General features: G+C 37.1%; 1 protein-coding gene across 10 annotated transcripts in view; it reads right to left on the reverse strand.

Annotated features, from left to right (window-relative positions):
- The window catches only part of ANKS1B (ankyrin repeat and sterile alpha motif domain containing 1B), a 1,250,258-nt gene that overhangs the window by 700,833 nt on the left and 524,471 nt on the right, over positions 1-24,954 (reverse strand). For all 10 annotated transcript variants that reach the window (XM_056114313.1, XM_056114308.1, XM_056114302.1 and 7 more), the window contains exon 12: positions 2,840-3,020. In XM_056114313.1, the coding sequence (XP_055970288.1) occupies positions 2,840-3,020 (181 nt within the window). The remainder of the gene's footprint in view (positions 1-2,839; positions 3,021-24,954) is intronic.

Raw genomic sequence — 24,954 nt, forward strand, 5'->3', positions numbered from 1 at the left:
TATACTGAGCTTATTTGCCATGGTAAGAACTTGGATTTTATTTTTATTCAATGAAGCAATTTAGCCACTGGAGCACTTTAAGCATAATAATGACATACATCGATTTGCATTTTATAAATATGACTCCAGCTGCCATGAAAAGATTGGATTTTTCACTTCCATAGAATATCAATCTCACCTCTTCGACTATTTTTAAACCCTTAACTTTTTTTTCCTATGGGAAAAGATTTACTATTTTTGCAATGCTTATATCAGTGATCTTAAAAATAGACTACAGAATTTAAATAGATATGTGTGTATTATTTTATGGTTAATTGTGATAATTTGATGATTACATGAAGGCCCATTCCCATTATGTTTTCTGATTCAAAAATTCACATTAATCATTAGCATGGTTGACTAGTTTATTTGTTTTACATCAGACACAGATATCCCCATGCTTTTCAAAAGTTCATTATGGAAGTTGCAGAGATTTTTCTGAACCCCATGCACGGCTGAGTCATCCATGGCATCTTGGAAGGAGGCAGGTGAGTCCAGCACCCGCCCAGATAGAGCCCAGGCAGCCAAAAATCACCTCACTTAACAATCACTGCCATGCTCCTGTTAACAATCACTTCCATGCTCCTGGCAGGACTCCACTGTTTGAGATAAGCATCATCCAGAAATTATTATGTTGAAGAACTCAAGGTGTGAGGGTTTTGTGATTGAAACCTCCATGCTTTCATGGTATCAGAAATAAGCTACCTCTCCCCATGCTGCCTGTACTTCCAGAAGCACCAGCAGGCATGCACACACCTCAAAGCTGCCACCCAGTTAAAAATTTAACTCCAACTATATCACACCATTAAAAATTATGGACATTTTGGAGCAACATCTCAAATTCTACAACACTGATAAACTAGGAGTATCATACCAGATTGGATGGGATGTAATATAGAAGGCAACTCATCTTGATTATCAAAATATAAACACAGAAGGCTTAACCAGTAACAACATCTTAATCATCTCTTATACAAGGGTAAATGGCTCTCTGGTGAGATACAACAATCTTCACTAACTTTAATCTAAGGAAATGTTTTTGATCATTCTTTTAGCAAATTATTTATAACAAACAAAATAAAATAAATTATTAAGTACCTGCTATGGGGGCAGCTATAAGAGGTGGTTGGTAAAATTGGAAATAATGGTGCTGGGAAGGTGCAATGGTGATGGGATTGTTGTTAGAATATTAAATGTCTGTAATAAATGATCATGGACAACTTTGTAAAAAAATTAAATGAGAAAAAATGTTCATTAGGGCCATGGCCTTATATGAAAGATATGCTTGTTTTCACTAACTGAAACTAACCTTGGGCTGGAGCGATAGCACAGCGGTAGGACATTTGCCTTGCACGCAGTCAACATGGCTGACCCAAGTCTGATTCCTCCGCCCCTCTCGGAGAGCCCAGCAAGCTACTGAGAGTATCTCACCTGCATGGCAAAGCCTGGCAAGCTACCCGTGATGTATTCGATATGCCAAACACAGTAACAAGAAGATGGAGACATTACTGGGCCCGCTCCAGCAAATCGATGAAGAACGGGAGGACCGTGACCGTGACCGTGACCGTGTGAAACTAATATTAAAGTGACTTCCCCTTTTACCTTGAAAGGTGAAAAGTGAAAATAAATTCATTGTTGGTTTTGCAACAGTGATTGTAGAAGTATTGAGCCTCTTAAGCAGTCGGTATAGCCTGAGTGAGCTCTTATCCTGGGAATTACTTTTTAAAGTTGTTTGGTTTTTCACCATTCCAAATTTCATTATATTTTAGGGCTCATGAAGGATCGTGTTATCATTAACAGTACTGTAGACCATGGTGTCTAAAATAAAATTAAAAATAAAAAAGAAATTCTCATGTAAACGAATGGCAATTGCTTCTTTGCTTTGTGCATTTTGAAATTTCTACTTTCAGAGAAGGAGGGAAAAATGAAGAGATTCTTTAAGTTCTAGTTCAAGTATTTCTCCTTAACAGATATTAGCTCCTTTCCCCACACCAGCAAAAAAATAAAAGTACTAAAAGTACATTGGGTGGCAGTAAGTATGTTTTACTGGTTAAGTATAGAGACGTTTCATAATATTTATCTGAGCTCTAACGTGGTCTCCTTATATCTCTCCTACTAGGTTCATCTTGGTTTAAATAGATTGAAAACTCATTAGGTTACACTCAGTATTATTATTATTATTATTATTATTATTATTATTATTATTGAATCACCATGAGATAAAATCACCATGAGATAAAAATCTTTAATGTTTGAGTTTCAATCATACAATGATCAAACACCCATCCCTCCACCAGTGCACATTTTCCACCACCAATATCCCCAGTATAGCCCCCCTTTCCAACCCTCCCCCTGAATCCATGGCAAACAATTTCCCCCATACTTTCTCTCTACTTTGTTGCAGTATGGTTTGCAATACAGATACTGAGAGGTTATCATGTTTGGTCCTTTATCCACTTTCAGCACACATCAACCATCCCAAATGATTCCTCCAACCATCATTGACTTAGTGATCCCTTCTCTATTCCAGCTTTCTTCTTCCTCAGCGCATGAGACAGACTTCCAATTATGGAGCAATATTCCTGGCCATTGGGTCACACTCAGTAATTTGATATAGCTTTAAATAAACATATATTGATGAATTGACAGCATGCAAGAAGGTAAATAGCAGCAGAAAACATTTCTAAGTCTCTGATTTCTTTACTACCACAATTGCACCCGATCATCTTTAATATCTAATACCTAAAAGGTTATGCATGTATTTAAAACATTATTAGATGCATAAAGTGAAATGCTTTACCTGTGTGGCCAGGTTCCTCATTCTTGATTTCTGTGGTTCCCATAGAAGAGGTGGGTGGACTAACAGGAGGGCTGCAAGAAAAGCTTGCACACCCTGCGGATGTGCTGATTTCAAAATATTCTTGGTTGTGATTCATTCGATGAAAATCCAGAGAAGACACAATAGATGTTCGCTGTTTAGGCTAAAATAAATGAACATGATGAGAATATGAACACAACCCTATTATCGTTTACCCAATTCCTCCATCAATTTAAATCTATATTTTTTTATTAAACTATTCAGTTCTCAGACTGAGAAGTATACTCTTTACAACACCTAACCTCTTGATAAATTAATAATTAAAAATCTATTTCATAAAAATAGTATTGCTGGTTAATATAATAATGTAGATTTGTTTTTAGATTTACCCAAAAGACTAGAAATTTTGTGTATGGAATTTCTCATAATGATCATTTTTGAAAGTTGCAATTCTAAGTCACCTTTTATTCAACTAATATTTATTAAACATCTGGCATTCACCAGACCCTGATGACATAGAATCTAATAATTAAAGCCCTAGAAAAATTGAAGCATAATTAAAGTGGATCCAGTTTTTGGTTCTTATATAATTCAAGAAATTGTAACATTATATATTGTCCCCAAGTACCATAAGCTGAAAATTTATTACCAGAATTAAGTAAAGTTTTATGGACCATTTTATAGGATCTAGGAAGCTACTTGGTATTTGTAGTGAACTTTGATTTTTCCTTTTTAAGGATTTTAATTAATCCCCAAATTTCAAGAAAGGTTCATTTAGACATCAAAGTTAAAAATCATTAAATAACAGTACATGGAATTATAGTACATGTAATCTATATACTTTGTCATTAATGGATTGTTCCCTATTGCAGTTTCCCGGATTTTCCCCATGTTTTTAATTATATTCACATTTTTTTCCTACTTAGCACAGTTAGTAACATTATTCTTCAGAGAAATTGTAGTCTTTTAGTTCTTAGACTGTGTACATTTCATATGAAACTGAGTTTTTACTTTTTATTCTTTGTATTTAAATTGCTAATATATAAAATTATAATAACAAAATAATAAGTGTAATTTCTTTGTAATAAAACTCATACTGTCCGTAAAACACAATAAATATCAGGGACCAGAGTTTCAGTAGCACATAAGGCACTTTACCTAGCATGGAGCAGATCCCCGTACCCGGCACCACATATGGTTCACCAAGTGACTCCTGAGCACAGATCCAGGAATAAGCCCTGAGCATAGTCAAATATGGCCCCAGATACAAAATAAATAAATGAAGTACTTTTTGGCTCAGTGATATTTCCATTGCTCTCTAATGTGTATTAATCACTTTCCTCCAAAGATTCTTTTCTTTCAAAGTATTTGAGTTGCTGTTTCTCTCTTTAATTATATTTTTTAAGTTGCTATTGTTTTGTCTATAAACTAAAATTCTATTTAAAAGTTGGTATTTTAATGTTTTTTACATAAAGTATAAAAATTATCACAATTTTCTATGTTCCTATATAAGTGAAATATTTTTATGAAAATGGTAGAAAGATATAAATATTGTTAGAGGCAAGGTCAAGCCATTTATAATTATGACACATCAACTCAATCACTTAATCACTTAACTTCCCGTTAGTCATCGATTTGCTCGAGCGGGCGCCAGTAACGTCTCCATTTGTCCCTGTCGCATGCTAGTGTAGCCCAATGGCATCTGTTCGCTCCGGGAACATGAAGAGCCTCAAACTGATCGTTCAAGATCTTGACGAAGAAGTCTGACCATCTGGTAGGTGGGCGGCCACGCGGTCTTTTGACATCCCGTGGAATCCAGTCCGTAACAGCTCTAGTCCAGCGGTCGTCTTTAAATCTCATTACGTGACCAGCCCATCTGATTTTTGACACCTTGGCAAATGAGACAGCGTCCCTGATTCTTGATCGTCGACGGATGTCAGAACTCCGGATTCTTTCTCTCATTTGAGTGAAACGTGATATTCCAAGCATAGCTCTTTCTATTCTTCTTTGGGAGACCTGAATAGCGTTCTCATCTTGTTTGCGTAGGGCCCAGGTCTCTGAGGCATATGTTAATGCAGAAAGAACAGTGGAATCAAAGAGATGTGCCCGGAGCCGGAGGTTCTTTGTCCTCTTAGCTATTTCTTCGACGTTCTTGAAGGCATTCCAAGCCGCTCTCTTCCTCCTGCGCAGCTCGGGTGCCAGGTCATTTGTCATGTTGACCTCTCGACCTAGGTACACATAGCTGTTGCATTCGGAGATGGTCATTCCGTTGAGAGCGAATGGGGCGTCAGGAACGAGGCTGTTTCTCATAAACATTGTCTTCGTAAGATTCAGCTGTTGTCCTACCTTTCCACACTCACGGTCAAAGTCGGCCAGGATTTGTGCCGCTTGGCTGATGTTTGGTGTTATTAAAACAATGTCATCAGCAAAGCGGAGGTGGTGTAGTTGCCGACCATCTATCTTCACTCCCAGTCCTTCCCATTCCAGTCTTCGCATAATGTTCTCGAGGGTGGCACTGAAGAGTTTCGGTGAAATGGTATCACCCTGCCGCACCCCTCTCTTGACATCAACGATCACTTCTTTGTAGAATGGTGAGATCCTGGTAGTGAATCCGCAATACAGCTCACGGAGGATCCTGATGTATTGGGCTTGAATGCCCTGATTGGCTAGGGCTTCAATGACCGCTTCCTTCTCAACAGAATCAAAGGCCTTCTTTAAATCAATGAACGTTAAACATAGTGGCATCTTGAACTCCCGAGAAACCTCAATGAGCTTGGTTATCGTGTGGATATGGTCGATGGTGCTGAATCCTTTGCGGAACCCGGCTTGCTCGCATGGTTGTCCTTCATCTAGTGTTCTGCCAATCCTATTTAGGATGACTCGAGTGAACAACTTGTAGATGACAGACAATAGGCAGATTGGGCGATAGTTGCCAATGTCATGGATGTCTCCCTTCTTGAACAGTAGTACGGTCCTGCTGGTTTTCCACTGGGATGGAACCTTGTATTCAGACAGGTAGCGAGTGAAGAGCCGAGCCAGTGTATTGATGAGTACTGACGGCATGTTCTTCAGGTGTTCAGGTCTGACCTTTGTATTCTCAATAACAGAATTCAAATTAATATACACAGAACACTCTGTTGATTTCATAGTATAAAAGATTGAAGTTCAATGTCAGGGTTTTTTTTCCTCATGAAATGTCTGTCCTTGGAGCTATTGAATCTCAGCTTCACATTAAATATTATTTGCATTAGACTATAACAGAGCAATTAAAAGTCACTGGGTTCAGTGAGTTTAATAGAAATAGCTGTTGAGTCTAATGGATATCCATCAACTTAGTTTTGTTTTATCATTTTTTTAGGCAATGGCTCAAATTATGTAATGTCTGGATATAGACAATGGGCCAAAGTACTTAATTTGGCAGAGGACTAAATCTGTGTGTAGGCAATGGACCAACTTTTATTTTATTTCTCAGAAACTCTCTAAAGGCCAAATCTATGGATACATATATATTTAAACACACACGTATATCCACATTTATATACATATATAAAAAATCATATACATGAGTATTTTACCTGAAAAATATTTACTAAATGCATGCTAGCAAAATCTGACTACCCGAAGTTCTAATTATATTAAATATATAATTTATTATAACATGCTATTGCTCCAGCCCGATTATAACATAATTATAACATAAAGGTAGATCTCTATTTTACTGCGCTGAGTCATTCTAAAAATATTTCCTGAGTACATATTAAATTGGAACTACCATGGTAAGCACTGTGATGGGTAAAGACAAATAAGACAATGCCCCCATTTTCTGAATGATTATAGACTTAATGTAGGAGTAGAGATGGTATTTGCAGAAAGAGATGTTAAAAATCCAAGGATTATGCATCAATACAATATAATACAGAATTAAGGGCTGTGATATAGTGGAAGCATAGAAAGTAAAAAAAAAAAGAAAGAAAAACAAGAGAAAAGGTAGATCTCTATTTACTGAAGGGGTTGGGAGGCTGACATAAGAGAATGGGGGATAATAAAATTACAACCTGAAAATGGCTCAGTACGGTTGTAGTAAGATTTATGCGATCTGAAGAGGAGCGATAACACAGCGGGTAGGGCGTTCGCCTTACAAGCAGCCAACATGGCCGACCCGAGTTCGATTCCTCTGCCCCTCTCAGAGAGCCCGGCAAGCTACAGAGAGTATTCGATATGCCAGACACAGTAACAACAAAGTCTCCAATGGAGACGTTACTGGGCCCGCTCGAGCAAATCAACGATCAACGGAAGGGCCTTTACCTTACCTTATGGTTGTAGTGGACAGTATGTGAAGAGAGTGTTGATTCATATGTGAGATATGGACATTGCAGAGTTCAAATCATAAAGAGCTCTAAATGCCATGCTCATTTCACTGTATTTAATTATGGAGAGGTTCACTTCTTGGAAGGATCAATATTGTTAAAATGACAACCAAAGTACGATATGATTCAATACAGCTCCTACAAAATAACTCATAATGTCTTTTGAAAAACATAGACCAAGTACTGTTAAAATTCATATGGCATAAAATAGTCAAAGCAAATAGTCAAAGCTATTCTAAGAAAAATTATGAAAGATTTCTTTCCTAAATTTTAAATTATCCTATAAAGCTATATTAATCAAGAGTGTGGTGTGGGACTGGAATACAGACTCTCAGACCAATGGGATTAAGAGTCCAGAGACAAATCATCAGGTATACGAATCTTAATCTTTTTTTTTCTTTTTGGGTCACTCCTGGTTCTGCACTCAGGAATTACTCCTGGCGGTACTCAGGGGACAATATGGGATGCTGGTAATCAAACCTGGTTTGGCCGCATGCAAGGCAAATGCCATACCCGCTGTGCTATCACTCCAACCCCACAAATCTTCCTTTGTTACAGATACATTGTATGAAATAGAACAAGGAAAGTCTATTTAACAAATGAAATTGGAAAAATTGATTGATCACAAGTGAAACAATGAACTCAGATGCCATTTTAGTACCATGCAGAAAAGTCAGTTCAAAATGGATTAAAGATCTCAATATTATACATGAATCCATAAATCATACTGGAGAAATCATACACAGACTATTTCATGACACTGAAATTAGGGGTATCATTTAATACCACTGGCCAAGCAAATAAAAGAAAAGATAAACAAATGGGACATCAAACTAAGAATCTTCTGCACTACAAAAAGAAGACCAGAATGAGAAGAAACCCAACAGACTGAAGGAAATGTTTGCTCACCACTTATCTGGCAAAGGGTTAATATCTAAATTTCATAAAGTACTTGCAAAACTGAACAAGAAAAAAAAATAATCAACTCCCCAAAAAAGGTAGAACAGATAAACAAAAACTTTCTCAAAAAGACATACAGATGGCCACTAGATTTACGAAAAATTTCTTTGTATCACCTATCAGGGAAATGCAAATTAAGACAACAAAAAAGTACTTCACACCAACATCACAAAGAACAAAAATATCTAGTGTTGGTATGAATGTGAGGGAATAGGGGTCCTTCATTCACTCCTGGTGGAATGATAACCAGTTCAACCTTTCAGGAAAACAGTATGGATACTTCTGAAAATCCTAGGAATTGAACTTCCATCTGGCTCAGAACTTCAACTTCTCAGCATCTATCCCAAGGACCCAAAAACTATTCAGAAAAGACATTTGCACTCCTATGTTCATTGTAACACTATTCAAATATCCCAAATCAGGAAACAACCCAATGGTCTAAGAACAGGTTGCTGGACCAATAAATTACAGTATTTGCACACAATGGGCTGGAGCGATAGCACAGCGGTAGGGTGTTTGCCTTATAAGTGGCCAACATGGCCGACCTGAGTTCGATTCCTCCGCCCCTCTCGGAGAGCCTGGCAAGCTACCGAGAGCATCTCACCCGCATGGCAGAGTCTGGCAAGCTACCTGTGACGTATTCAATATGCCAAAACACAGTAACAACAAGTCTTACAATGGAGACGTTACTGGGCCGGCTCCAGCAAATCGATGAACAACGGGAGGACCCTGACCCCCTGATATGTACACAATGGAACATTACTTGGCTATAAGAAAAGATGAAATCATATAATTTGAAGCTATGTGGATATATCTGAAGAGTAACTTGCTAAGTGAAGTTATCCAGAAGGAGAAGAACAGATACAGAATGATCTCTCTTAAGTGTGGGATATACAAAAATAACATAGCAAGGAAATAAATTCACAAAGGCAACAGAACCTGAGCATAGGACTATAGAACTGAGTTTACCATAGTGTGGCACTAGCAGTTGCGAGGTGAACTCGTGGTGGTGCTGGTAGAGAAAAGAGACATTGGTGATGGAGAGAAGGTGACACTTTGGTGGAGAGTGGGATGTTAGAACACTGCATGCATGGAACACTGTTATTAACAGCATTATAAATCATGATTCCAAAGAAAGGACAGAAGGAAGGAAAGAAGGAAGGGAGAGAGGAAGTGAGGGAGGGAGATTTTGTTGTTGTTTTGTTTTTGGGCCACAACTGGCAGTGCTCAGAGCTGAATCCTGGCTCCCGTCAAGGATCGCACCTGGTGGGATTCAAGGACCATATGGGATGCCAGGTCTTGAATCTGAGTGTGCTTCATGCAAGTAAAAGCCTGAACTGCTTTACAATCACCCTGATCCCTTTCAACTTACTTTAAAGAACTACTGAATGATTTCAAAACAAGTTGGTTTTTATTTGGATTAAGTTAACTTAGAAGTGTATGCTTGTGGAGCACTTTTTTTTCAGTTTATTAAATGTATTGGTATGGGCCGAATTTAAGAAAGGTAGAATTCTAGCCAAAATATAATTGGCAACAAGAACATCAGTGAAAATTACAGACTTAAGAGAGCATTTCTTAGGAAATGCAAGTGAGATTGGTTCATTTAGTCTTGGCATCTGATTGCATATGATTTTAGTATGGGTTGGCTTGATTTGGGGCCATACAGGCAATAATCAGGGATTATACCTAGCTCTGCACCTTTAGATAACTCCTACACAGGCTTGGGATACTATTTTTGGTACTGGGTATTGAACTAAGGTCAATAACATGTAAGATAAATGCTTTACTCACTATACTATTTCTCTGGTCCTTGATTGGATATGATTTTAAAGGAGACATCTTTAAAATCTAAGGCATCTTGGGGTGGAAAATATTTCTTATTGGGGCAGATGCTGAGATAAGCTTTTGAAAAATATAACTGGACCATTGTTCTATCTTAGAGATATAATTTACTACACTTCAAGATATAAGTCCTTAACTACACCCACCAATCAAGCATCATTTTTTTGGCAGAAACACAAATGTAAACATTTAGATAACAGAACTCTAAAAGATATCTACTTCTATGCTATATAGATAAAACAGCTTAGAATATGGTTATGCATACTGATGTGATATTTCCCTTTATTTCTTTGAGCAGAGTACTATGATCTCACTCTACTGTTCCATCAAATGAGATATCTGGAGGAAGGTATATAGGTTAATGGAAATTTCAGAGGAAAGCCATGATCAATAATCATCTGAACTAATTTTTACTTCTTTTTCAGAACTATTGTTTTATTTATTTTTAATTGAATCACTGTGAGGACAGAGTTACAAAGCTGATCATAGCAGGATTTCAGTCATGCAGTGTTCTAACACCGACTCTTACAGCAGTGTACATTTCCCATCATCAATGTCCAGGTTACCCTCCAACAAACCCCATACCCAGCCTGTCTCTATGGCAGGCACGTTCCTTCTCTCTCTCTCCCCCTCTCTCTCTTTCTCTCTTTCTGTCTCTCTCTCTCCCTCTCTCTCTTGTTTCTGTCTCTCTTTTTCTTTGGGGCATTGTGGTTGGCAATACAGGTACTGAGAGGTTATCTTGTTTGTTCCTTCACCTGTTTTCTGCACACAGCACTTATCCAAAGTGATCATTTTCAGCTATCTTTATCATGGTTGTCTCTTCTCTATCCCAACCACCTTCTCCCCAGAATTTGAGGTAGACTTCCAACCATGGGCCAATCCTCCTAGCTCTTATTTCTACTATCCTTGGTATTGGTCTTATATTATGGGGTTTTTTTAATATGCAAAAAATGAATCCAATCATTCTGTCTATCCTTCTCTTTCTGACTCCTTTCACTCGGTATTACCATGTCCATTCATTTATAAGCAGATTTCATAACTTCATTTTTCCTCACAGCTACATAATTATTCCATTGTGGAGATGTAGCATAGTTTATTTAACCAGTCATCTATTCTCAGGCAGTCAGGTTGCTTCCAGATTCTGGATTTGTGAATAGTGCTGCAATGAACATAGACGTGCAGATGGCATTTCTGCTGTGTGTTTGGGCCCCTGGGGTATATCCCCAGGAGTGATATTGCTGGGTCATATGGAACTCAATTTCTAGCTTTTTGAGGAATGCCCATATTGTTTTCCAAAGAGGCTGGACCAGTCAGCATTCACACTAACAATGATGAAGAGTCCCTTTCTCCTTGCATCCAGGCCAGCATAGGTTGCTCTTGTTATTTTGGATGTGTATCAGTATCTGCGGTGTGAGATGATATCTCATAGTTGTTTTGGTTTGCATCTCCCTAAAGCTTAGTGATGTACAGCTTTTTGCTTGGATCACTTGGCCCTAAGAATTTGTATTTCTTTTTTGAGGAAATTTCTGTTCATTTCTTCTCACCATTTTTGATGGGGTTTGGTTTTTTTTTCTTGTAGTGCCTTATTGATCTTGGATATTAACCCCGACTATTGCTTATTTTTAACCAGTATAAGTAATATTGTGTGAACTAAGGAATCTATGTTTCTAAAATATGATAATCATAACATGTTAGTCTTGCTCTAAGGCAGAAACCAGCAAACTATGACCTATAGCCAACCTATGTTCTACCTCCTTGTTTGAAAATAAAATTTAATTGGAATATAGTTATGCCCATTTATTTATTTCTGTGACTTTTCACAGAGTAGGGAAGTTATGACAGATCATAATATATGTAATGACTAGAATGTTTATTCATGTTCCTTTATTTTCTCACTCCTATTCTAAGGGATAATTTTAGACATCCTTTATGTCAAATAAAACCATAAGCATAGGATCCCTTTTATCCCCAGCTCCCTCTGCATTTAGATGGGGACAGTCTGACCAAGTGCACAGAAGTGAGTTTTTTCCACCTTTCTCACACTTGGAGGATTATGCTGTTGCTATACAAAGGATTGCTGATTCTGCATTGGGCTGATGGGAAGCTGAAGTAACTTCCCTAGGTCAAGCCATTGAGATTTGAAGTTTGTCTGCGGTACCTGTAAGCATCCAGCACTATTTACCCAAACTAGCATGAGGCTGTAAGAGGTTAAATTATTCCCTCAATTTCACATAAGTAACTATAAAAATGGCTTGGATTAGAATGATCAGGTGTGCAAATCTAGAGACAAATGAATAGCACCTCAAAATGCAAAGGACAGAGGCAGAATTAAAAGAAGATCTCTATGTGGAGAAATTAAATAAAAAGTACTGGGAGAAAAGAACACAGAGATCCAATAGGTATTAAATGAGAGATAAGGGAGGATAAGCTTGGAATATTTGCTTAAATTTAAATTTTAACACATTCTATTTTTAATAGATTTTAATTCCTGTAACGGGCCCAGTAACGTCTCCATTGGAGATTTTGTTGTTACTGTGTTTGGCATATCGAATACGTCACGGGGAGCTTGCCAGGCTCTGCCATGCGGGCGAGATACTCTCGGAAGCTTGCCGGGCTTTCCGAGAGAGCGATAGCATAGCGGTAGGGCGTTTGCCTTGCACGCAGTCAACATGGCCGACCCGAGTTCGATTCCTCTGCCCCTCTCGGAGAGCCCGGCAAGCTACCGAGAGTATTCGATATGCCAGACACAGTAACAACAAAGTCTCCAATGGAGACGTTACTGGGCCCGCTCGAGCAAATCAATGATCAACGGGAGGGCCTTTACTTTACTTTTAATTCCTGTGAAACCATCCAGTAAATCAAAGAAACTGTTTTCACAAGTTAACTGAAATTTCAAGTGGGATGTCCATGTTTTACAATGAGAGTTGAGTTGTACATGTAGTCATTGTGATAATGTCTCTTAAAACTTCTCTCTTCCATATAGTTCAGCACTGTTATCTCCTTCCTTTACAAAGGAGCTGTTCCACACATATTTACTTAACAGAGATAGGCAAACTAGGTTTCTAAGTACATTTTTAAAGCTGGTGAGTTTAGAATTATTTTTATACTTTTCATGGTTGAAAAAAAAGAAAACTATTAGTGACAGATAAAAACTGTGCAAAACTCAAATTCCAGTATCACAAAGTTTTATTATAATATGGTTTTGGGTATTCAATTCCATACTTTCTATGTCTGCTTTCAGATCTAAGCTGAATTGCTTAGTTACAACAAAAACCTAATAGGCCGCAAATAATATGCTATTTCATTTTCTTGATCTTTACAGACAAAGTTGGTGATGCCTGCCATTAAAATGTTTATGAAAATTCTTTGAGGAACCTAAATTAAACGCACATGTAAATGAATATAAATGGACCAGAGGCAACTGGAGTTGTCGGATCCAGTGTAACAGAAAGATCTACAGTTCCTTGCTTCAAAATCAAGGAGAAATTTTTATTTTTTCCATGGTATCTCTAGATTTGTTGGAGATGGTTTTAATTTACTACTTAACGTCTCACCCATTGGACACAGAGATCAGGCTAAGAGTAGACCCTCACAACCATGCAGGAGTTCTGCCCTGCAACTTAGCACATGAACCTGAATTTAACCCCCTCCAGTCTCTGTATCCCACTACTGTGATAGCAGGTGCTGGGATGACCTGGAGCAATAGGATTCAGGGGGCAAGTAGTCAACAGTGCCATCCTGTAAGGTGGGAGGTAGGAGGAGGTCGGGTTAATAAGGAACCATAGCATCAAGCCTGACAGATTGTCTATATTCCCAGATTTCATTTACAAAAATCAATTCAGAGATAAAATTCATTAAGAATTTCAGACTCTAGAGGGTTAATGTCCAAGCTCATGATTCCTTCTGAGACAGAAGGCTATTAGCACTTTATCCATCTGACATCTCTGAAGTCAGCACCTTCTTAGTTATTACCTTAAAGTGTCTATGGCATCAATTTACTGGTACTATGAGCTAGATGACATGTACCTCCTACTCTTATTTTGGATTATCTTCATCAATCACACCCTAATATCATAAGAATATATGTATGAAACCATCGTAAACAGTATTGCAAATTACAGTACCTCGATCAATTAAAAAATAAAAAAAAACAACTACAAAGAATATATTTCTATGTGTAAAGAGAAAAACAAAATAAAACATATTCAGAGGCAATGCTAAGAATTTCACACAATTTCTGCCCCCAGACAAATGTGATTTACAAAGAAATAAAAGGATAATATATAATTCCTAACTAGGATGAAATTGAGTAATATGTACATTTATGTCCAAATTTCCTCTGGATCGGAATGTAAGCCATAAAATGTTCTCTTCGATGTTTCCTCCTCTGTTATTTTCAATTTTTAAAAAAACTAATAGTCATTTAAAAGCCCACTTACTTGGACTTAAGTGTGTTTTAAATCATTTAAATTCCTTAATTTAATTATGAAAGGACCCCATCAACCTTCCTAATAAAATGTCAAACAGGACTAGAGGGAGACTGCAGTGTCAGTGCAAAGAAAAAGTAGTGTTAGCAAAAGTCAACGACGATATTAAATTATCCAAGCAAAACCAAGGCTCAAAATTAGTTCCCTGAGAAGATGACTGAATGTCAGCATGACAGAGCTTCTAGATACTCATCTATTGATAAATTATATCAATATAATATGAAAGCAAAGCCCTGTCAAGACAGTGATAATTACGTTAGATTTCTTAAAGTACTTTTCAGTGTGGGGATTAAGTGGTAGAGTAAAATGGGAAGTTGAATTAGTAGTATCTTCTTTCAGAACTTAAATGAAGCTGGTGTATTGTGTGTCCATTGTCTACGGTTAAAATTTTTTAATTCTAAGTTTTTCTCCCAAAAATGGGTGCCTGCCTGCTGTCCTCAAACCATAATTACTTCAGTGACTTGCAATGACACATCGAGTGCATTCTATAAAGGTGAGGTTACATTTGGTTTTATTTATTTATTTAGATGATTTCCTAAATCCCCTTTCTTTTGCCATTACCACGGGGGTCACACATGATTGTGGTACATGTTGGGGTTTTAAATATTGCTTATTGGGCCTAGTATATTTTACTTGTCATGTTTGCACACATGCACATGAGGATTCAAACTCTTTCAGCTGTGCTTCTCATACATTTTCTGGATGTAGTGTTAGCTGGCTGTGGCCATAACGCAGAGTACTAACCACTATACAATCACAGTGGGCTGGAGTGATAGCACGGTGGTAAGATATTTGCTTTGTGTGTGTGCAGCCAGCCTGGCCAAGCCACGTTTGATTCCTCCGCCCTCTCGGAGAGCCCAGCAAGCTACCGAATGTATCTCTCCAGCATGGCAAAGCCTGGCAAGCTACCTGTGATGTATTCAATATGCCAAACACAGTAGCAACAAGTCTCAAAATGGAGACATTACTGGGGCCCACTCAAGCAAATCGATGAACAACAGGAGGACTGTGCTACAGTGCTAGCTGGAGGCTTCTGTGCTGCTCACACATGATCACTGGGGATCATACTTGTGGCTGCAGTATTTGCACAACTCTGGTCAGCAGGGGGTGCACATTTAAGCTGCAGTGGCTTGAACAATTTGGATGTGGTGCTTCAGAGACGACACACTCTGCGGCACAGTTGTCGGGATCATGTGCCAAGCATTTGAGCAGCACCAGAGATCAAGCTCAGGGTCTCATAATGGCACACAAGGTGTCATTGTCACAAAACCATTTCTCAGGTCCTAGGTTACATAGTTTGGCATCTAAAAATGTTTCCATTGATCTCCTAGTTTTTTCCTGACCTAAGAACACACTGCACTAACTTCTGTTGTGACATCTTCTATTACTTGTAGAGCTCCAGGCACTGAAAGATCTTTTATTCCTCCTTCATTTTATGTTCTGAGAGCATTCTACAGTTTGGCACCCTAAAGTTTAGTTTTCTAAACAGCAGATGACAACAGTTGTGAATTGAACGTGGAGTCATGGATAATCTTAGATTTTTTTCAAAATTGAATTTCATTATGATCTATTATTAGCAAATGATGCTTGGTAAACCTATTTGATATACCTATATGCCAGGAATCATGTAAAAAATTACTGAGTATAAAGGGAGTGGAAAAAGTTTAAGCCCCGTTCTAAAATACTTAGCTTTAATTTGTCCATAAAAATACTACTGACCATTAGTCACATAGCATACACTCTTCTTGGCTCTAATGATACAAATAAAATAAGGTATTAAATTTTGTGGCAGTAAACTATGACTTTCGTTATGAAGATATTATTTTTAGTTCTTAACAATTTTTATTTCCTATTATTCCACCTTTAATAGCCTGTTCTTAATTTTATGAACTGAATAAACTCTTAAATATTTCTGAGGCTTCTAATTACATTTTTTTTTCTTGCATTGAGTCTGCCTTTCTCAAAGGTCATTTACTTTGTTCATGGTTCCTCTTTTTGCTCATTAATTTTCTTCAAATGCCTCATTTTCCTATAAATCATTTTTTTATTACCTAGGACAGTCCCATTTCTCTCTCCTTCCCCAATTTTAGAGCTTCAGCAGATCTTCACTTAGTTTAGTTATTTATATAGTTATTATTGTCTGGTGGGTAAACAACACAGTCATTTGCTCCACATATGAGAAGCTGCAGTTCTTTCATTATTTGCAAATTCATGTCCAAATCCAATACTCTTTGTTGGTTTTTCTTTCAGATATCCTTTAAGATTGCAAGCCAAAACTGTCTTGCATGAAGCAACACTGTTTGGTTCCCAGAACTGCATATGGTCCCCTGAACACCGCCCAGAGTTATCCCTGTGAACAAAGCCATGATTAAGCCCTGTGCACAGAAGAGTGTGGGACAAATAAATAAAAAAAAAAAAAACAGGGACCCTAGTTGGTAGGGCATTTGCCTTGCAGGTAGCTTATCCTTTAGGGTGTCCTGAGCACCACTTGGAGTGATTCTTGAGTGTAGACCCGGGAGTAACTCCTGAGCATCACCAGGTATGGCCCCAAAACAAACAAACAAACAAAAAATTAAAAAACAAAACAAGCAAGATATTCTCAAATGTGCCCAATCCCTGCTTTCACCACTGCTACAAGTCTATTCTTACTTTTATATTTATATTATCATTTTTATCAAATGATGGAGAGTGAGAGGATGTACACAATTGCCATAAATTCACCATCTTGAATTAGAATTCTCATATTTCTCTGTCTTAATCACAACTTTTGTTTTATATTCTCTTTTTATTTGTTTGTTTGTTTTGGGGGCCACATATAACTGTTCTTGGGGTTTACCCCTAGCTCCGTACTCAGGGATCCCTCTTGTTGATGCCGAAGGAGACCATATGTGGTGCTAGGGATTGAGTCCATTTGCAATGCAAGTGTTTTAGCTACTGTTAAAGCCCCAAAGTTAATCATGTTTAAAACAGTAGAGAAGGAATTTCAGGAAGTCCAAACGACTAAGGGATGAATAAATATAAATTTTTTCATATTAATATGACTAAGGTCTATATAAATATGTAGAACATCTTTGAGTTAGCAAAGTACTGCTCGTATGCTTTAGCCAAATACAGAAAAAAATATGCAGTCACCAAAAGGGAATTAAAAAAGATCTGAGTAAATATTGAGTACTTAGAAGGAGTAGGCACTCTTCCAGGAATTTAAGATTTATAATCTCATTTAAACCTATAACATTGGTATTAAAAGTAGCTAATATATGTTTTCAATTTCAACAAAGTTGAGATTTGTACATTCCCTTAAAGATAAAAGGGAAAATGAAATGCAAACATAGGTCCACCGAATTTCACTTTGATTGCGTATTTCCCCCTCATAATTCACACAGTAGATAAAGCAAGAAAGAAGTCATCCCGAAGTTACAGGTAAAGGCAAGAAACCAAAAGTTCTTGAGTTTCCCATCTTTGCATCAATAAGCTATTTTCAGATGCAGCAGTGAATCCTGAAAGACAGCAACTGGCCAGAGATCCCTCCAGTCCCCGAGCCTAGCAGATCTCCCCGGGGCTCCTCAGAATGAGGGGTGTCCTCTAGCCACCCACTCCAGATAAACCCCCAGTGGCCACAAACTTTCAGAAGAAAAACCCAGGTACATGAGAACTTGCTCCGAAGACCCCACGAGGTCCTGGCTGTCATGCCCATGAACCTCCTCCAGGTCATATTTAAGTGACACTTGCCTTGATCCAGAGACTCACAAATGAATCTCAAAATGGATCACCTCCCTAAGGTAAAGTCTCTGGATCCCAATCATTTATATATTGAGAACTCCAGGAAGACCTCTCATGATATTAACAATAAGCAATAGAAAATAAATTATTTAGAATCTGTCTGTGGCAGACAGTCTTGAATGGTGGTTATATTCAAAATAATGGTGGCGAGAAGGTATAATAGTGGCAGGAAGGTGTAATGATGGTGGGATTGGTGCTGATATATTGAACGTACTCAGTGTGAATAACCTTGTGAAAATAAAATTTTTAAAAAATAAGCTATTTTCCTGTTTTTCAATACTTTGACAGCATTTATTTTGTAAGAGAAAAATTATTATTTTAAAGGTTGTTAAAGAAAATACAAATAGGCTAGTATTAGGAACAAACAATCAAATTCTGATGTGTATTAACTTCGTTCAGTTGGTTTCTTAAAAGGCAGAAAAATTTAAATCTTTATTTTCTGTTTTTATCTTTTAATTAATTTTATTTTATAGAGAGTTTGGTTATCAACTATTAACTCCTATTTGTGGGAAATTGGCCCCCTAACCTAAACTCCAAGGGCAAGATAGCAGCCCCTCCCAGGTCCCCCTGGTAAAACAAGTTTAGCTAATTTAAACATGAGGGCATTAAAGTTGAGTTCAGGCAAGAGTAAAACAAGTTTTGGTTAGATTAGATATTCAGATATGAATAGAATAGGAAATGACCATGATTTTACCCTATACTTTAAAGGTGCCAGCAGATTGGCTATGTAAATATCCCAGGCTCTGTTCTTAAAGTACCTGTTAAATTTTGATGTTTCTACTGTCAACTTAAAAAATGGCTCATGTGTCTGAAGCCAGGGAGCCAGGGTTGGGGACAAAAATTTTGTTCAATAAATGGCTGGTTTATCCCTTTGTTTGGGGCTGCCTAGCCTAGTTTGCAACCTGGACAAACTACAGCATCATCTGTCTTTCTCTTTGAGACAGCCCTGCTGCACAGAGGTAAAAGGTGCCAAACCAATTGGCTTAATTGTGGTAAATCCCCATCAAACCTGTTACAGACAAATTGTAAAACTGTTTGCGTAACTTTACTGTCCTCCCATTGTTCATTGATTTGCTCGAGCGGGCACCAGTAACATCTCCATTGTGAGACTTGTTATTACTGGTTTTGGTATATCGAATACACCATGGGGATCTTGCCAGACTCTGCAGTGGTGGCGGGATACTCTCGGTAGCTTGCCGGGCTCACAGAGAGGATGGAGGAATCGAACCTGGGTCAGCTGCATGCACATATATATACACACATATATATATATATATACATATATAACCAAATATGAAGTTTTGAAATGGAATATCTGTAACCTGTGTTTCTTCACATAAATTAGGCTTCGTCACACAAATTAGTCAAGGCTAATTATGAAGATATTGTGTATATCTAGAAGAGAGTAAGGAAAGTTTAGATTTATACTCTAGTTTTTGATGAAAGTGTTCAGCATTTTTGGACACAGTTCTGTGGTGAGAAACTGGAGCACATGTTGACCTGCCAGTCGGGATGTTGCTTTCAGAGCAGCTTTTCCCAGCATTAAAACAAGCATGTCTATTTGCAAAAATATTTTTGAATTAGACATTTGCAACATGTCTGCATTAATATTTTAAAGATGCTCATGTCAAATTCAAATGTGTCCAAAATTAAAAATATGAGCAGCTTTATTTTCTACATTTAGTTTCTTTTAAAAAGTAATCTGAAATGATTTATTCCAGTTTAAGCACAGCAGGAAGTAATTATGCAAAGGATTAAAGAAGTTATGCTCTCAGAAACCGAAATAGGAAGTTCATATCACTGTGTGGGTGAAAGGAAGATATTTTATGAATAAAAGTGCATACTGATATTTTTCTACGACTTAATTTTTTGACTAAATTTTTGATTTTGAAATCACTGTCGATCCACTTGAAGTTGCATGAAACAATACAGATGATATGGAAAGGGAGATAACAGGGGCTACAAGACATGTTTGCAAGCAGTAGCCCTGGTGTGATCCCTAACGCACTATATGGTTTGCAAGCACAGCCAGGAGTGACCCCTGAATAATGCCAGGTATAGCCCCCAAGCTAACAAACAGAGAAATCTCATATGCACTTTTCCTTGTTTTCCTTAATGGTAACTCTTATAAAGCTATAATATGACTTCACACCCAGAACATCGACATGGACACAACAAAGAAACATGTTTCTACCCTATAAATATCCCTATAATATGTATCCTATAATTATACATATGCATACTTGCATACAAGTATGCATATGTATAATTATATAGTATGTAAACTATATAATATATAAATGTAAAAATATACACATACATATATACATATATACACACATATATAAAATTATATAGTATGTAAACTTTTTGAATTGGCTTTTCTCACTCAACATAATTCTCCAGAGATTTATTCAAGTTGTTGTGTGTATCAATAGCTTGTTCCTTTTAATGTTGGGTAGTATTCAATGGTATGGCTGTTTCTCAGTTTGTTTAACAATTCACCCATTGGAGGACATCTGGGATGTTTCCAGCTCAGCTATCTTGAATAATCCTGCTATATATGTTCCCATACAGGTTTTTTTTGGTGAACATAAGTTTTCACTTAACTGGGATCCATTCCCAGGAGGGCAAATGTTGAGTGGTTTGGTACTGTTGAGTGTTTTAAGAAACTTCCAATCTGTTTTCCAAACTTGCTTTAACATTTTTAATTTTTAATTTTTTTAACTGAATCACCGTGAGATGCACAGTTACAAATTTGTTCATGATTGGGTTTCAGTCATACAATGTTCCAGCATCCATCCCTTCACCAGTGTACACTTCCCACCACAAATGTGCTGTTTCCTTCCTGCCCTCCACCCCCACACCCCACACACATCCCCAGTATAGGCTGCCTCTATGGCAGATACTTTTGTATTTTTCTTCTCTCTCTCTCTCTCTCTCTCTCTCTCTCTCTCTCTCTCTCTCTCTCTCTCTCTCTCTCTCTCTCTCTCCCTTTCTGGCACTATGGTCTGCAATTCTGTTACTGAAAGGTTATCATGTGTCTCACTTTACCTCCTTTCAGCACTAAGTTCTCGTCCAGAGTGTGATCACTTCCAACTATCATTGTCATACTGGTCCTTTCTCTGTCCTAACTGTACTACCCCCTCACTGATGGCAAGCTTCCTACCATGGCTCAGTCTTCCTGGCCTTTATTTCTACTGTCTTTGGTTATTATTCTCATACTATGGGTGCTTTTTAATATCCTGCAAATAAGTACAATCATTCTATGTCCCCCTCTCTCTGTCATTTCACTCATCTCGATTTCCTCTATGTCAAGTTATGTATAAGCAAATTTCTTGATTTCATTTTCCTAATGGCTGCATGGTATTCCATTGTGTAGATATACCATATTTTTTTTCCGGTTCAGTGAAATGATGGAGAAGAACAGACATAAAATGTTTACACTCATTTTCAAACTATAATAGGTACTTGAATTGGTTCCAGATTCTGGCTACTGTGAATAGTGCTGTAATGAACATAGAAGTGCAGATGGCTTTTCTGCATTGATTTTGAGGCCCCTAGGATATATTCACAAGAGTGGTATTGATTGGGTGTATAGAAGTTCAATTTCTAGCTTTTTTGTTTAAAAGAATGCCCATACTGTTTTTCAGAAAAGCTGGACCAATCAGCATTCCCCCAGCAGTGAATGAGAGTCCCTTTCTCTCTGCATCCACTCTAGCTCTAGTTGTTCTTTCAGATGTGTCCCAGTTTCTGTGGTGTGAGATGATATCACATTGTTGTTTTGATTTTCAGCTCCCTGATGATTTGTGACATAGAACAATTTTTCATGTGCCTTTCAGACATTTGTATTTCTTCTTTGAGGAAGTTTCTGTTTATCTGTTTCTCCCATTTTTAGTAGGGTTTGATGTTTTTTACTATAAAGTTCTACCAGTGTATGTTAACCCCTTATCAGATGGGTATTGGGTTAATAATTTTTCCTATTCTGTGAACTGTCTTTGCATCCTGGTTTTCATTTCCTTTGAGGTGCAGAAGCTTCTCAGTTTAATGTAATGCCATTTATCTTTGCTTCCACTTGTTGGTCAGTGGTGTTTAAAATTCACAAAAATGTTTTTAGCTTCAGTGTCATGGAGAGTTATGCCTGTGTTTTGTTCTATGTACCTTATGGATTCAGGTCTGACATTGAGGTGCATTTGATTTGACTATTGTACACAGCATTAGAGAAGTCTGGTTTTTTATTTTATCTTTTGCACACAGCTGACTGGTTTGCCAGCATCACTTGTTTCCTTGCTCCTCTTTATATTTTTTGATCCTTTATCAAAGATAAACTCATTGTTTACCTGAGGATCTGTCTCAAGATATTTAACTCTATTCTACTGGTCTAAGGGTCTGTCTTAATTCTAATACTATGCCTGTTTTAATTTATTTATTTATTTTTGCTTTTTTGGGTCACACCCTGCGATGCACAGGAGTTACTTCTGGCTTGTGCACTTGGAAATTACTCCTGGCGGTGCTTGGGGGACCATATGGGATGCTGGGAATCGAACCTGGGTTGGCCGCGTGCAAGGCAAATGCCCTACCCACTGTGCTATCACTCCAGCCCAATAGCATGCTGTTTTAATGACTACTATTTTGTAGTACAGTTTGAAGTTGGGAAAAAAGGCATCTTGTGATGCTTCCACTCTTCATTTTCCCAAGGACTGCTTTAGCAATTTGAGGACGGCAGGGGAGGGGGGGGGGATGGTTATTGTGCAGTATGAATGTTAGCAGTGTTTGAAATATTTCTTTGAAAAATAACATGAGTATCTTATTGGGATTGCACTGAATCTGTACAATGCTTGGGGGAGTATTGTCATTTTAATGATATTAATCCTCCTAATCTATGAATAGAGATTGTGTTTTCATTTCCTCGTATCCATTTTTTCCTTTAGTACTCTTGAGTGTTTTAAGAAACTTCCAATGTACTTTTCAAAGTTGCTGTAGCATTTTTTAATTTCCACCAACAATGTATAAGTTTTTCTCTATCCTTGCCAGCATTTGATATTGTCATTTTCCTTTAGCCAGTCTATTAAAGGTGTTTGCTCACATCACATTGTTTTTTTTTTAAATCTTTTCCTGTCTTATTTGCCATCTGCATATCCTCTGCAGTGAAATGTCTCTTTATATCTTGTCCATTTTTATAATTGGATTGTTTGGCTTCAAGCATATTTTTTATTGGTTTTACATGCTAGTTCTTTACTCGCATTTTCTTGGTTCTATGCTTATCTTTTATGGATTTTTTTTCATAAAGCAAATGTATTTAAATTTTGAAGTACATTTAATCCATGCTTCCTCTTATGGATTATGTTTTTGATGTCCATTATCAGAATTCTTTGTCTAGATGTAGATCCCTAATATTTTCTGTAAGTTTTTTCCTTATACTTTCATATAAAGTTTATATTTTACCTATGAGTCAATTATCTTTCAAATAATGTTTATATAAGTTATTATATTTGTGCCAAGATTCATTTAGCACCCAGTCGCATCTGCACCACTTATTGAAAGACTGACTTCCCTCCACTGAACTACTTGTGATTCTTTGTCAAATATTTTCTGGGCATATATATATGAGCCTGTTTCTAGGTTCTTTATTCTGTTCCATACATTGATTTATGTCTTTCTCTTTGCTAAGTATATGCATGGTTTTTAGTACTGTGCCTAAGAAAATGGTTGTGTTACTATGCAATTTTTAATTTTTGAGAAACCTCCATACTGTTTTCCATAAAGGCTTCATCATTTTAATTCTCACTAACTGTATACAAGGATACTTTTCCTCTCCACACTCTCATTAACACTTGCTTTTAGCTTTTTAAAAATAGAATACCCTCACAGGTGTGAGGTGATGTTTAATTGCTTTTGATTCACATTTCCCTGATTATAGTAAGAATTAATGAATATTTTTTCATGTGTCTATTGGCCATCATATGTCTTCCAATTTTCTCTCTCTCACTATTGTCGAGCTAAAGCCTCCAGAAATAATGCTGAATAAGATTGGTAGACATTTTTACCTTGTTCTCGATATTAGCAGACAAGAATTCACATTGGTATCATTAAGTTTAAAACCATCTATAGATTTTTGAAGAAAATCTTAATCAGTTAAGAAATCTCCTCTATATTACTCTGAGTTCCTTAAAATCACAAATAGGTATTAAATTTTGTTACATGCTTTATCAGCTTCAAATAATATGGACATGAGGATTTTTCCTGTAAATTTTAAACTTAAATTGTTTAAAATATTAAAATTAGAATAGTTCCTGAAATAAAAGCCACTTGGTCAAGGTTTATAATTCTTTATATGTTGCCAAATTATATTATTAATGTTTTATTAAGAATTTTTGTCTATATTCATGAGCAATATTGCTCTGTCGTTTATCCTTTTGTCTGCATGTTTTGTGTTGTAGGGAGCTTATTTGTATTGTCTGATTTTGGTATTAAGGGAACATTAGCTTCATAAAAGTTTCTGGGAAATAAAATAGCTATTCTGCTTTAGAAAAGTATTGTTGAGCATTGGAATTAATCCTTCTTTAAATATTTCAATAATTCTTTAGCAAAAGCAGGACCTGGAGATTTCTTTCTGAGAGAGGGTTCCCAAGCAGAATTCAGGGGATCTGTGGGTCACTCC

This window comes from Sorex fumeus, unplaced genomic scaffold, assembly GCF_029834395.1.
Source record: "Sorex fumeus unplaced genomic scaffold, SorFum_2.1 ptg000003l, whole genome shotgun sequence".
Classification (NCBI taxonomy): Eukaryota; Metazoa; Chordata; class Mammalia; order Eulipotyphla; family Soricidae; genus Sorex; species Sorex fumeus.